The 16,441-nt window shown below is 44.8% G+C and overlaps 1 protein-coding gene across 1 annotated transcript in view; it reads right to left on the bottom strand.

Annotated features, from left to right (window-relative positions):
* The window catches only part of LOC126470772 (alkaline phosphatase-like), a 691,314-nt gene that overhangs the window by 477,963 nt on the left and 196,910 nt on the right, over positions 1–16,441 (bottom strand). The window contains exon 2 of the mRNA XM_050098778.1: positions 16,176–16,350. Within this exon, the coding sequence (XP_049954735.1) occupies positions 16,176–16,350 (175 nt within the window). The remainder of the gene's footprint in view (positions 1–16,175; positions 16,351–16,441) is intronic.

Here is a 16,441-nt window from a genome sequence, read left to right on the forward strand (position 1 = left end):
AATGACTTCGTTTGCCATAGCACAGAAGAAACCTGTACCTAAACCTAATGCTTAAGGGGAACCGGAACGATCCATCTCTTCCATGTTAATTTTAGCAAATAGAAGTAACATTTTTTCTAAAACCGTTAAACATATTGCTCTGAAATTTGGAGTACTTGTTCAGTGAATATTTCTCTACAACGTTATAATGCCATGGTAAGAAATATTTATGGGTTTTTGTTTTACAATTTTTTTAAACAGATGCTTATTTTTTCTCTAAAATTTTGCACTTTTTCTTCTGTAACTCTTGAATTATATAATATTTTTGTTACAATTTGTTATAAAAATGAAGGAAAAGAAGTAAACAATATCGTGTATAAATTTCATTGATATACTGTTAGCAGTTTTTGAGAAAATGTTCCTCAAAGATGAAAATTTTAAAGTTATGGGAAATGGCTTCCAAAGTTTTTTAATTCATTCCTGCCCCATATGATGGATTATCAGCATCCTCTTCTTTTTAGTGTTAGTTTCCTTTTAACTGGTCTTTTCTACCCTTTTGCTGCATGTTGTCGGCTTTTGTCTCTTCTTCCTGCACCTCTTAGTCTTTCTTCATCAATTAGGCACATTGTGGAATTGGTGTTGTGTCCTGGTTGGAAACCTAAACGTTTCAGCACATCACATTTGATAATGTTTCCTTCATTGTATGTTGCTACTGCATCATACACTCCAAAATGCAATGTTTTTATCTGTACAAACACTCTTTTGGGAATCCTAATCAAATTCAATTATTTACACTTTCATTTGAATTCTGTGTTTTCCCATGTAAACACTTTTCCAATAAACTTGGCTGTAAGAAATCTTTGAATATGGGCTTAATTACATCAATTACAGCATTTGGCAAACTGTTTTTATGGGCATATTCCTTTCCTGGTTGGTACTTACACCCTGAGTTATCACCCGTGGCCCACAGTGCATTTGTGGGTGCTCATTTGTTGATGCAGTATTAAAAAATAATGCCCATACTGCTCTCCTCATATGCTCAATGCTACAGGTACGAGCAAAATTTGTCAAATACGCAAAATTGAACGGCTAAACAACACAAAGCAAACTCCACAAGTCAACACACACGATATAGCGTTTATCTTTGTGACAAATGACCGTTCATATCGGTAAACGCTACTCCATTCAATCCTCAAATTAGTAGGTGAGTAAACCCGTCTGATCACATTAGCCATATAACGTTGGAAAACAAAACACTGTCTAATTCAGCAAAGATACCCTGCTTGCAGCCAGCGAGCGGCGCCGTCAGAGGTGACACACCAAGTCGTTACAACCTTTTACGCGGCGCGTCAACTTTGCAACGATAAAAAACACACTTAGAATTCACTTAGAAGGGTGAAATTTTGTTTGATTCAGAAAACTCCAAATAATTTTATAATAAAAAAAAACAGAAAACGTTAATTTTGTCATTTTCATTGTTCCGGCTCCCCTTAAAAAAACAGATTGGTCGAGACTTGCACTAATACCTGCACCCGTACATGCACATGCATTTACAAGGGAACAAGTAGTACAGTGCACGCATTTGCTTCCAAACTGACAGTTACAGCAAACGTTAGTTAGCGAGATACAGCTATAGCATCTCCGTAACATAGCGCAAATACAGCTCCTGCTACATCGGTAACACAATATGCAAGAACTGAAGAACTATCACGGAAGGTCAATGGCAAAGAAAGACAGACACCGAAATACCGTAAGAGGGCAGAACACTCTCGTTCTAAGAACGTGAAAACATCTTTATAAATGTCAATGCTTTCAAGGAGAAGAAAAGAGTCCCCGCTGCTACCCCTAATGGCTGGCGCATCTCACCAGCGCCAGGAGAATAGGTAAAGAAAATCCCCACCGATAACTGGCTCCCATCCATTAGTGCTACATGAAAGTTTTCCGAATCCGCCTAGAAGAACTAAAGCTCTTAGCTCGGGGAATATCATTAGGCGTATGCCCACAAGAAAAGAGCGACAAAGATTCTGGCGCTCCTTTATTTAGAAACTATGCAGTCTATATTAACAGTCGACCTTGGTGTTGAGAGAGCATAAGGTGATGTTTCTGTGTTCGTCAGTATCACTCATATCAACCACAGTTGCTGTGGCTATTCATGTGTCTCCTAAGTTCTACATATACTCTGTATATCTATCACCGTATGGTCCGCTTGACAGAACCCACAGGATATTAAGGAATTTCCTAGTTTGTTCTTCTTCAGTGACTACCTCACCGTACTTTCTGGCAAGGAACCCCTTGAGTGTGAGGTCGCAACAGGTCAGTGATGTTTGCGACAGTTGACGCCCCACATATTGGCTACCATGCAACCAAAATATTTGCTGCTAATGGCAACAGCGGGCAGGACTGAAGGTATCTAATGGTGAGGACGGAGCGTTGTTGAACAGCTTGGTCGACGAGTTACTCACAGCAGTGCTACTGTGCTAGTGGTGTTAATACGAAGCAGAGCAATGGCAACGGTAAAAAAGTAATATATTGCATTATATCTACAACAGTTGCAATAGTTGATATTTCGTCAGAATGGAACCAAAGGAATTTCGTAGAATGAGAAAAAAGTGGCAGATGAAATATTAGCATTTCTGCAAAATGAGTCAGTGGAATGTATGGTGTCGCATACGCTCGACTGTGGGGACAATGTACGTGAGGAGTACAATAATGACGATACGTGCTTTACAAGTGGAAGTGATATTGATAGAGATGTCATCCTGTAGTTCGTCATCCTGGTCCGACGGGAGCCACAAAAACTGTCTCCAGTGAAACGTAGTAAAGGGCAGTCGTTGCCCAAGTAGCGGGTACTAATCATTACGTACATGGAAGGGCATCCGCAGAGTCGTAAGAAAACCATTATGAACTGATTGTGAATAAGTCCACAGCAATACGATCTTGTAACGTATAAGAAAAACTATGGATATTCAAGGGAGGACAAGGCGCACTTGATACAAAAACAGGTGTCTGCACGTTTCATGGATGCTCGATACAGTTTACAGGATGTGCAGTGACCCGCTACATTATGCACATGAGATTGCGCGCCATGTCCACTCATGCTCATAAATTAAGGATAATACTGATGCATGGTGAAACTACACTGTGGTGGGCGGTTTGCGGGTTTAAATCACCTCGGGGTATGACTATGCGGTGCATTTGATCTACGGTCGTCGCACGGTGACGCTGGCAGCAGTACACATACGCAGAGGTGTGTTGGTGCATGTCATAGTACGGTGCGGCGAGTAAGTGTGCAGACGTTTTCAGACATGGTAATGGTGACTGTGTGTTGAAAATGGCTCAAAGAACACATATTGATGACGTTATGAGGGGTAGAATACTAGGGCGACTGGAGGCTCGTCAAACACAGCAGGTCATCGCACGGGCCCTCCGTGGGCCACAAAGTGTGATCTCAAGATTATGGCAACGATTCCACCAGACTGTAAATGTGTCCATAGTGTGCAACACCACAAGAAGACCGATATCTCACCATCAGTGCCCGCAGACGGCCATGGATTACTGCAGGTAGCCTTGCTCGGGACCTTACCGCAGCCACTGGAACAGTTGTCTCCAGACACGCAGTCTACAGACGACTGAACAGACATGGTTTATTCGCCCGGAGACCTGTAAGGTGCATTCCACTGACCCCTGGTCACAGGAGAGCCCGTAAAGCCTGGTGTCAAGAACACAGCACATGGTCATTAGAACAGTGGTTTCAGGTTGTGTTCACGGACGAGTCCAGGTATAGTCTGGACAGTGATTCTCGCCGGGTTTTCATCTGGCGTGAACCAGGAACCAGATACCAGCCCATTAATGTCCTTGAAAGGGACCTGTATGGAGGTTCTGGTTTGATGGTGTGGGGTGGGATTATGATTGGTGCGCGTACACCCCTGCGTGTCTTTGACAGAGGACCTGTAACAGGTCAGGTGAATCGGGAAGCCATTTTGCACCAGTATGTCTGCCTTTTCAGGGGTTCTGTGGGTTACACCTTCCTCCTGATGGATGATAACGCACGGCCCCACCGAGCTGTCATCGTGGAGGAGTACCTTGCAACAGAAGATAGCAGGCGAATGTAGTTGCCTTCCTGTTCTCCAGACCTAAACCCCATCGAGCATGTCTGTGATGCTCTCGGTCGACGTATCGCTGCACGTCTTCAAACCCCAAGGATACTTCAGGAGGTCCGACATGCACTGGTGCAAGAATGGGAGGCTATACCCCAGCAGCTGCTCGACCACCTGATCCAGAGTATGCCAACCCGTTGTGCGGCCTGTGTACGTGTGCATGGTGATCATATCCCATATTGATGTCGGGGTACATGCGCAGGAAACAGTGGCGTTTTCTAGCACATGTATTTAGGAACGGTTTTCTCAAATTATCACCAATACCGTGAACTTACAGATCTGTGTCGTGTGTGTTTCCTATGTGCGTATGCTATTAGAGCCAGTTTTGTGTAGTGCCACGTTGTGTGGCACCACATTCTGAAATTATCCTTAATTTATGAAAATTACAGTGATTTTTAAGGGAACCAGTGGATGTTTGCGAATTTCAAACAGTGCTACAGAATTGGAAGACGTAGATAACGAAATTTCGAACAAAGCGTCCATTTGACGATGCACTGCAAACTGCAGAATCGTTCCTAAAATTTGCAGATGAGATAAACGGACTTATCCCATTGTTCAGTAAGGAATTTATTTCCAACTCCGACTAACCGCGATTTGAAGAAGAAATACATATGAAAGGAGCCCTTGGATATTAGAGGTACCAAGAGAACTGTATCAAGCTCAACTAAGGTCAATCCCTTAACCCATTCGCATACAATTATGTCGACTGTTCATCTGGATGGTGAATTGGCTGGAAAGTTATTTCTTTACTGTGCTGCGAGAAGCTGGAGGTGCTCTGCCCCCTACGATTCTTTCTCGTGTGCTTCATTTTGCAAGGGCAGTAGGGAATATTTACGTCACAGCAAGCAAGAGTGGGAAAATCGGCGCAAGAGAATTATAATTGTGATATGAGAACTGCTTTTGGCCAGTAGCTGGTCTAAATAACTGGCTTTTGCTTGATACCAGGACTGGGTATAAAATCAGACTCCTTCAGAGCAAAATATCATCCCTGGAAAGTGTGTGGGATTGCAGTTCATTGCACCTGGAATCAATGGAAAAATTCAATCTCTGAATGTTTGTTTTTTCCGTCCTATAAAACATATTATCGCCTTATCTGCAGCTACGTCGTGAAGGATAGCCAGTTTCACGACAAGCACGATAGAATGTTTGGCATTCGGTTGCATGCCATCACATTCCACCAGTTCTCATCACCCCGTTACAGCAATATGATTCTACATGCATTCTTTAAGAGTGGATGCCAAGCTGGACGTCCTGCATGGTTTGTAACTACGAAGGAGTTTGCCTTCGATGTAGATGGTGGAAACATTTGTGATCATTGCGGCGCGCCATTTTTCATTCATGGTTCGTGGTACAAATTTATGGTTTGTTTTGAACATTTCTTGAATGCCAACCATGTCTATATTGTGAAGTGTAATACATACATCCCATACAAGGTTGATCCTTGTATCGCCGGGATATTCATTTTGTGTTTCCCTTTTGATGCACATGTGGAGTCAGTAGCAGCTAATATTTTTCGAGTCATAATCGTTGACACAACACTTTCAAATGAGCCTTTCTAAAGACTGAACTTGCGACCTCACTCTCAAGCGGTTCGTTGTGGGACTTCAAAAACACGTCCCACGCACAGAGCTCAAGAGTCTCACCTTAGCAGAGGACATTCATCATGAATGTAGACGAACCGTTGTTCTCAGTTTCACAATAGCGGCCTTCTCTGCAACAGAGCTTTCCATTTGTTTACTTGACCTTGCAAAACTGCTCATTCGGGTGTTAGAATAGATCTACGTTCGAGTGAATACTTCGCAGTCTGGTTACACCCACAGAAATAGCAGACTCTGAAAAGAATCGGTTAGAACAGTTGTTCATCGGAGGAAGCTGGACTCTTTACAGTCGGCTGGCGAAATTCGGGGACCGTGACAGAGTACATGACTGGGTGGACAACGTCAGAAACATGATCCATCGCTCTGCTGATATAATTTGCCCTCAAACCTAATAACAGCATAAGAGACAACATATTCTCCGGTTGAATGGCAAATGTCGCTCCGTAATGAAATACGGGAAGGTGGCAATGCGAAGGTTCAAGTCCACAACATCATTTCAGAACCTATAAGCGTTTCATATAACGAGGGGAAAAGGCTGGCGAAATAGTTATGCAGTAGTAAGCTCCATTGTAACAACGGCCTTGCCGCAGTGGTAACACCGGTTACCGTCAGCTCACCGAAGTTAAGCGCTATCGGACTTGGCTAGCACTTGGATGAGTGACCATTTGGGTCCGCCGAGTGCTGTCGGCAGTTTGTGTGCACCCAGCGATGCGGTCAATAGAGCAGCTACCTGACTGAGAAGTAGCGACCCCCGTCACGAAAACCGTCAACGACAGGGAGAGCGGTATGCAGACCACATGCCGCTCCATATCCACACCCAGTGACTGCTCCAATAAGGCCACTTACTATGGTGGTAATAAGAATAATTACATCACCGACTCGATAGTTCAGCTGTACAGAGTAGATTACTACAACGAATGATTCTAGTAGAGTCCTGTTTTAAAGTTGTCGTTGACAATATGGAAGATGGCAGAGAGCTGGAAGCGATGCTCAAGCACATTCCGTTCCTCTTAAACAACGGGGTGAGATGATGATGATGATGTTTGGTTTGTTGGGCGCTCAACTGCGTGGTTATCAGCGCCCGTACAATTATCCAATCTTTGCTCAGTCCAATTTCGCCACTTTCCTGGATGATGATGAAATGATGAGGACAACACAAACACCCAGTCATCCCGAGGCAGGTGAAAATCCCTGACCCCGCCGGGAATCGAACCCGGGACCCCGTGCTCGGGAAGCGAGAACGCTACCGCGAGACCACGAGCGGCGGACGTAAACAACGGGGTGCCAGACTTAATGTCCTCATCGGAAGAACAGATCATCAAAAGGGTTATATGCCCTCACTTTACAAGACACTGCGATAATGTTCGCAATTTAGCGTAGGACATTGCTTATAAGTTTCATAATTAAAACATTTACGCCACCAGTTCTCCATTCCTTACTGACCAAATAGTGGCGATGAAATTTTCTTTTCACTTTCAGTACTCGACCCACCTACAGCAGCGCCGAGCTCTACTGCATTAGGGTTCGTTAGCAACCTGGGCTACAGAGACGGGAATGCAGAGTGCTGAGAACAGTCTATTACGCCTTCGTGCTGGAATGACCATAACACCCGTACAATCAACTCTGCATTTCAGAATCCCTTGGTTAAGTAGCATATGGCGAATACATTAAGGGAATGTGCCAAAAATCCTCTACTTTGGAAACTCAACTGATAAGATTGCCTCACAGACTTTTCTGGCCATATACGTCTGTTATTTTGGTAGAGCGTGGACACGTTAGATCACCAATCTACGCGTGAGGTAGCCGTAGAAATATATTCAGTAATCTAGATGCACTAGAATTTTTCTAGTCCCTTCATTTCTTTCCGTGAGAGTAATTTATTCTGTCCATTAATGTTAGTGGCCCAACAAAGCTACTTGTTGGCATGGCTGATGTACACTCTAAAACAGAAAAAGTGACGCACCACGAAGGAATTACCCAAATCCGACGGAAATCGATAGATGTGATGTACATGTACAGACAAATAAATGATTACAATTTCAATGAAAATGGATGACTTATTCAGGAGAAAGAGCTTCACAAATTGAGCAAGTCAATAGCTCATTGGTCCATCTCTCGCCCGTATGCAAGCAGTTATTTGGTTTGGCACTGATTGATAGATGTCCTCCTCAGGGATATAGTGCCAAATTCTGCCCAGCTGGCGACTTAGATCGCCAAAATCCCGAGATAGTTGGAGAAACATGTGCCTAATGCTCCAAATGTTTTCAATTAGCTAGAGAACCGGTGACCTTGCTGGGCAAGGTAGGGTTTAGCAAGAACGAAGACAAGCGGTAGAAACTCTCACTGCTTGCAGGTGGGCATTATCTTCCTAAAATGTAAACCCAGAATGGCTTGATATGATGGGCAACAAAACGGGTCATAGAATTTGTCCACGCACGACTGTGCTGTAAGAATGCCGCGGATGGTAACCAAAGGGTCTTGCTATGAAAAGAAATGGCACCCCTGACCATCACTCCTGGTTGTCTGGTTGGATGAATGGAGAAATTCATGTTGGTGCCACACAAATGCCTGGGGTGTCTCCAGACACATCTTCGCCGATCTTCTGGGCTAATTTCGTTTTGACATCACAGAAGACATTTCTACTCCATTCAATGAGATGTCAGACCGAAGAGGTGTCCGGAGACACCCTGAGTTGCGGTGTCATACAAATGTGACTGTCGCACGTCACACGTGCCGACAACCAGCAGTTATGGTCTGGGGTCATAATAGGCCAACTTTGGCTGTCATCCGCGGTACCCTTACAGTCCAGAGGCACGTCGACGATATTCTACGCCTTGTTTTGTAATCCTTCTTGGTAAACCATCCTGGGCTTACATTTCAGCAAGATAATGCCCAACTGCACTCTGTGAGAGTTTCTACTGCTTGTCTTCGTATTTGCCAGCAAGGTTGCTAGACCTCTCTACAGTGGTAAGCCATCCTGGGCTTACATTTCAGCAAGATAACGCCCAACCGCACTCTGTGAGAGTTTCTACTGCTTGTCTTCGTATTTGCCAGCAAGGTTGCTAGATCTCTCTCCAGTGGTAAGCCATTCTGGGCTTACATTTCAGCAATATAGCGCCCAACCGCACTCTGTGAGAGTTTCTACTTATTGTCTTCGTATTTGCCAGCAAGGTTGCCAGATCTCTCGCCAGTGGTAAGCCATCCTAGCCTTACATTTCAGCAAGATAATGCCCAACCGCACTCTGTGAGAGTTTCTACTGCTTGTCTTCGTATTTGCCAGCAAGGTTGCCAGATCTCTCTCCAGTGGTAAGCCATCCTGGGCTTACATTTCAGCAAGATAATGCCCAACGGCACTCTGTGAGAGTTTCTACTGCTTGTCTTCGTATTTGCCAGCAAGGTTGCCAGATCTCTCTCCAGTGGTAAGCCATCCTGGGCTTACATTTCAGCAAGATAATGCCCAACCACACTCTGTGAGTGTTCCTACTGCTTGTCTTCGTATTTCCCAGCGATGTTGCCAGATCTCTCTCCAGTGGTAAGCCATTCTGGGCTTACATTTCAGCAAGATAGCGCCCAACCGCACTCTGTGAGAGTTTCTACTGCTTGTCTTCGTATTTTCCAGCAAGGTTGCCAGATCTCTCTCCAGTGGTAAGACATCCTGGGCTTACATTTCAGCAAGATAATGCCCAACCGCACTCTGTGAGAGTTTGTACTGCTTGTCTTTGTATTTGCCTGTAAGGTTGCCAGATCTGTCTCCAGTTGAGAAAGTTTGGAGCATTATGGGCAGCCGGCTTATGTGGCCGAGCGGTTCTAGGCGCTTCAGTCTGGAACCGCGTGACCGCTACGGTCGCAGGTTCGAATTCTACCTCGGGCATGGTTGTGTGTGATGTCTTTAGGTTAGTAATTCTAAGTTGTAGGGGACTGATGACCTCAGATGTTAAGTCCCGTAGTACTCAGAGCCATTTGTACCAATATGGGCAGGGCCCTCTAACCATCTTGCGAATTTGGCTATATAGCTCTCCAATTGGAAAGAATTTGATACGATAATCCTCACGATGACATTCAATAACCCTGTCATTCAATATAAAGCCGAATAATTGCTTGCATAAGGACCAGTGGCAGACCAATGCGCTATTGACTTTCTCAGTTTACGGACTTCTCTCTCTTGAATACGTCATTCAGTTTTTCTGAAACTGTAATCATTTGTTTGTCTGTGCATGTATATCACGCTACCGGTTTCAATCCCATTTGATAATTCCTCCCTGGTACGTCTTCTTTTTTTGTCTTAGGGTGTACTTGTTTGTACACGATCATTATAGGAGCTGTAGCCATAAAGTTACAATTTGTCATCTCGTAATTGTAAAGTTGAATTATTAACATATCGTTTTTTTTACAGGTACGTGTCTGCAGTCCTGATACACATTGGAATTCCCGTACCACAACGCCTTAGCGCGCCGCTAGAGGAGTGAAAACGAAAAATGACACAGTCCATTTATCAAGTGGAGCATCGTACGCAAATTCGCTTTTTTGCTTTTGGAGGGAAACAACACTGTAACAGTCCATGTCGAGTTGATGGAAGTGTGCGAATACAACGCACCGTCATATTAGGTTGGTGCATAAGTTCGTAGCGGTTAAGTTTTGCATATTAGTATTCTGGTTGCTATGGTTTTATTTAGCGATTGTCATTTATTATTTGTAGTTCACAGTTCAAATGGTTCAAATGGCTCTGAGCACTATGGGACTTAACATCTACGGTCATCAGTCCCCTAGAACTTAGAACTACTTAAACCTAACTAACCTAAGGACATCACACAACACCCAGCCATCACGAGGCAGAGAAAATCCCTGACCCCGCCGGGAATCGAACCCGGGAACCCGGGCGTGGGAAGCGAGAACGCTACCGCACGACCACGAGCTGCGGACAGTTCACAGTTGATATTGGAGTATACATAGTGTTATTTTGTCATTGATACATAGCGAGTGGAGCTATGGACGCTAGGAAATGCAGTGCAAACTGGAGAAATCGAGCATTTCGAGTTATTCTTAATTTTGAGTTCAATAGAGGGTGACAGCAGTGGAGATAGCCAGAAACATAGGCGTGTATGCCACCAAACAGAACACGACAAGAAAATGGTTTTCTCGTTTGAAGAGGCATCGTTTTGACATTAGTGACTCTCCACGTTCAGAAAGACCTTCGGGATTTGATGAACATAGTTTAACCTCATTAATCCACAATGATCGACAATAGTGTACTCGAGAGCTGGGAAATGTGATGAACTCTGATCATTCCACCATCGTGCGGTATTTGCATAAAAAGGGGGGCGGATTCAAAAATCGGGTGTATATACACCACACGCTCTAAGCCAAAATCACAAAGGTCATTGGGTGGACATATGATCGTCTCTGCCTGTTCATCACCAATTGGCTGGTGAACAACACCGACCATTCCTGTTTTGCATCGTTACTGGTGACGATAAATTGTGTCTTTATGCTAACAGAAGGAAAAGAGACGAACGGTTAATCCCAAGAAAAGCAACAACTCCCATTACACAGACCTGCGCGCATCCACAAAAGATGATGTTATGCAAGTGGTGGAACAGCGACGGTGTGTTGTACTACTAACTGCTGCCCCGAGGTATAACCATCACATATGACATATATTGTCAACAACAGAGACGTCCTGCAGACGCAATCTAAGAACAACGACCAGGAAGACTACGTAAAGTGATGCTACTCCACGATAACGCCCGTCCACATTCTGCTAGACTGATCAAAAATACTACAGAGGAGTTGGATTGGGAAATCATTCCACGTCCACCTTTTTCACCTAATCTTGCACCCTCAGTTTTCCACCTTTCCCTTTCTCTACCGAACAGCCTTCAAGCAACTTCCTTGCCGGATAAAAATACACTCCGAACATGGCTAGGCGTGTTCTTCGCCTCAAAACCACGTGATTTCTACAGTCGTTGAATCGAAAAGTTACCCCAGCGTTGACAGACTATTGTAAATAGTTAAGAAGAATAAATTATTGATGACTAAAGCATGAGTCATGTGTGTCTGTTGTGTTTATTAAACTACTAGAGAAACGGGAGCTATTCACCAACCCATTATAACATAGTGATTAGGTTGCTCAGACGCTTCCAGTGTTGTCAAAGAAGTTTGAATGACGATCAATGGAGTGACAGACCACCAAAGACGAGGCGATAGACGAAGAAGTAAAAATTATCCACGGATCAGTTTTCAGCACCTTGCACGACATTTAAACACGAAAAAATGGGCTGGCCGTTGGGTTCCATGACTGCTCACACCCATTAAGCTCGCCGAGCCGAGACAACTGCGGAAATGTTGTAACAGTGCAGTCCAAACCAGACGACTTTTTAGCCTCCTTATCACAATCGACGAGGGCCGGATTTATCACTATGACCCAAAAACAAAGAACTAACGCAAGAAGACGGAGCATGCAGATTCATAACCGCCGAAAAATGGAAGACCCCACTATCATCAGGCAAGATAGAACGGTTATTTTTGGGACCACCATGGTTCGGTGCTGACAAATTACTCTCGTATGGAGAAAACCATCTCAGGAGGATCTACCGAAATATCTTGACGAGGTCCACTCCCATTCCTAACACATGTGAAAGACCTTTCACTTAACAGTCATAAAAAAGAATTGGTACCTTTTGCAGACAATGCTGTGCTATAATAAATCTCAAAAGAGAGGAAACGATGGAAAATTTTATTAATAATGTTTTTCAAAGAATTATTAAGTGGTTCTGTCAAAAGGCGCTCACTCTCAGTTTTGAGGAAACAAACTATATTCAGCTCAGTATAACAGACAGATCTGTCACAATTGATGTAATACATAAACAGGAGTCGGTAAACCAGGTAGAATGTTCAAAATTTTAGAGTTTATGTACTGATGAAAACTTGAATTAGAAGAAGCATATTACTGATCTGTTCAAACAATTGTGTTCAATTGCTCTTTGCATAATTGCTAGCTTTGGAAACAAACAAATCAGCCTCCTAACATATTTTGCTCAATCTCACTGACTAATATCTTAATGAAAAAAATTTCTAGTGTTACTTACTACTTAGAAAGTAAGCATTGATTGCAAAACATGGAACAATGCGAATAATATTTGGTGTTCACTTGCGATCATCTTGTATGCTCCATATCAAGGAGTGACGCATTTTAACTAAATGTACAGGGTGTAACGGGTATATGTGCAGATATTTTATATGTGGTACCTTAATATGTATACACATCAGTGAGTTGGCTGCTTTTTCTGTGCGTCATGCAGTCATCACACAAACACGTCCCAAATTTTACGATCTGATTTTTTCTCCATGGCTGTATCTAGGACGCAAAGTGAACGGTTTCCTAGGACAGCATATACTTGTCTATACATACAACGCTAGATGAAGAAATGTCCTACATTACTCATTGTTAAAGCTACCAGTGACTCAGAAAGGAGACTCAATAAGCATCTTTTGCCCAATAACATAAAATATCTAACGGAAAATCATTTCCTCTGAGCAACCAACCTCTTGTATTTAATATACGAAATTTTATGTGAAAACTGGTAAGGTACAAAAACGTTTTAAGTGCAGTTGTACGAGAAGGACGGAAAACTGTTTCGTTCATTAATGTTAAATTTAAAAACTTATAAATGGCCAGCATGTAGCCACCCACTGAAACTATTCATGTATACATATCCTGTAAACTGACTCGCCCCACAAGTTTTCTACATGTTCAAAATATGTGTGTTCAAATGTGTGTGAGTTTCTAAGGGACCTAACTGCTTAGATCATGGGTCCCTAGGCTTACACACTACTTAAACTAACTTATACTAAGAACAACACACACACCCATGCCCGAGGGAGGACTCGAACCTCCGGCGGGAGGGGCCGCCCAGTCCGCGAAAAAATCTTTTAAATGGTCTATGGCATATGGCACATTCCATTAGCTAGCCTACTGTCAGAAGGAAGTATCATGGGAAGATCTCAAAGAGACTGAAACTTCATGGTAAAGTAAAACTCTATGCCCAACTGGGACTTGAACTAAGGACCATTGCCTTTCACAGGCAAGTTCGCTACGTTCGGCTTTTTGGCCCTCCCCTCAAAAGGGTAGTTTTGCTCCAAGCTCCACGCTCCAACTCATTCCGCACGGGACGCTTCTTTCAGCTATAAGATTTTGCCTGGGTATTCTGATGATATGACACCTAGTGTTTTCTTAATCTTCCCTCAAATGAAAAAACTATTGCATTGAAGGCATTTCCAGAAAGAGGAAGAGCTGATTTACTAGGTGGAACGTTTGCTGGACAGCCTAAATGCAGACACGTACACCGATCAGCCAGAACATTATGACCACCGACCTACTATCGACATAACCCGTCCAGGCTATAGCATAGTCACCTGGCGGGGAATGACTGCTAGTCAGACACACACACGATGCATGTGATATCAGTGAGCGAGCTGTCCCTGAACAGAATATCGCAGGATTACAATCTATCTTAGTTTGACCGAGGGCAGATTGTGATGTCCCAGAGGTTCGGCACGAGCATTTCGGAAACTGCGCGACTTGTCGCGTATTCAAGGATGATGATTATGTTGGTTTGTGGGGCGCTCAACATCGAGGTCATCAACGCCCGTACAAGTCCCCGATCTTTCCAGTTCCAATCTCGTCACTTCCCGGATGATGATGAGATGATGGGGACAACACAAACACCCAGTCCGTGGGCGGAGAAAATCCCCGACCCGGCCGGGAATCGAACGTGGGACCCCGTGATCCAGAGGATGGCGTTCGAGGAGTGCTGTGATGAGTGTTTTCTACACGTGGCAAAACCAAGGTGAAACAAGGTCCAGACGCCGTGCGGTTGGACGGCCACCCCTCATTACAGATGTCGGACGTCGTAGGCTGGGCAGACTGGTGAAACAGGACAGGCGGTGGAATGTGATGGAACTAACATCAGACTGTAGTGCTGGGCAGAGTACAAGTGTGTCTGTACACCAAGTGCACCAAACACTACCAACGATGGAACTCTGCAGCCGTCCACCCATTCATGTGCCAGTGTTAACGCCATGACATTGGCATGTGACAATCGGCACCGGACGTTGGCGCAGTGTCAGAGCATTGCATAGTCTGAAAAATCCCGGTACATTCTTGATCATGCCATTCGGAGGGAACGAATCCGTCGTCTTCCAGGGGAACAGCTGGCGGCGGCTGCATTCTGCCCCAGGGAACGTACGCGTGGGCATCCATGGGTCCGCTGGAGCTCGTGCAAGTCACCATGACAGCCAAGGAGTATAATACACTGGTTGCAGACCACGTACACCCTTTACTGACGATCATGTTTCCCGATGGCAATGGCATTTTTCAGCAAGAGGTGGAGGAGGAGGAGAAGATTAGTGTTTAATGTCCCATCTACAATGAGGTCATTAGCGACGGAGCATAAGTTCGGATTAGGGAAGGCTGGGGAAGGAAACCGGCCGTGCCCTTTCAAAGGAACCATCCTGGCATTTGCCTGAAGTGGTTCGAGGAACACAGTGGCGAGTTCTGATTGGTATGCTTTTCTCCCAACTCGCCAGATCTGAACCCGATCGAACACATCTCTGATGTGATTGAACGTGGCGTCGGAGTGCATCGCTCCCCCCCACCCCCCTACCCGGAATTTATGGGAATTAGATGATTCGTGTGTGAAGGCCCCATTGCTTCCATGCCGCGACCCGTTCAAATCAAATGGTTCAAATGGCTCTGAGCACTATGCGACTTAACTTCTGAGGTCATCAGTCGCCTAGAACTTAGAACTAATTAAACCTAACTAACCTAAGGACATCACACACATCCATGCCCGAGGCAGGATTCGAACCTGCGACCGTAGTGGTCGCTCGACTCCAGACTGTAGCGCCTAGAACCGTACGACCACTCCGGCCGGCCCGCGACCCGTCATCTCTGTTATCCGTGCCAAAGGTGCATATACCGGACATTATGTAGGTGGTAATCAAGTATGGCTGATCAGTGTACATCCAAGTTCTCTGCCAAGTCAGTCCGCAGCTCGTGGTCGTGCGGTAGCGTTCTCGCTTCCCGCGCCCGGGACCCCGGCGGGGTCAGGGATTTTCTCTGCCTCGTGATGACTGGGTATTGTGTGATGTCCTTAGGTTAGTTAGGTTTAAGTAGTTCTAAGTTCTAGGGGACTGATGACCATAGATGTTAAGTCCCATAGTGCTCAGAGCCATTTGAACCATCTGCCAAGTCATTCATCGTTCCGAAAAATGGGTCACATTCAAGGATAAATTATGCAGAGAAGGACTGACACCACAAGTTTCATGGTCGGTGACTGAAGGTGACTGAGGTGGTAAATAAAGCGTAATGACCTAGTCATGAACAACGTTAACATATTATATTAGTCGAATTGGCCAGCTGAATGCATGATATTTGGCTGACCTTTGTGTTGGGCCCAGTAGAGCAGCGACGGCACGCGCGACGTGTGGCTGGACGGGCAGTCCTCGAAGCGCGCGCGCGCGTCCAGCCCCACCGTCTCTCGGTTCGCCTTCACTCCGCACAGCAGCGCCGTCGCACACGCCGAAGACTCGCCCGTCTGAGCGTCGGCGTTGTACGTCTGCAACGACAACACTTACGCTAGTACTCTCCATGCCACGAAAACATCACTCATGTTACTATTTTCACATTAACGTTCCTAGTTCGAAGTG

Source organism: Schistocerca serialis, chromosome 3, assembly GCF_023864345.2.
Source record: "Schistocerca serialis cubense isolate TAMUIC-IGC-003099 chromosome 3, iqSchSeri2.2, whole genome shotgun sequence".
NCBI lineage: Eukaryota > Metazoa > Arthropoda > Insecta > Orthoptera > Acrididae > Schistocerca > Schistocerca serialis.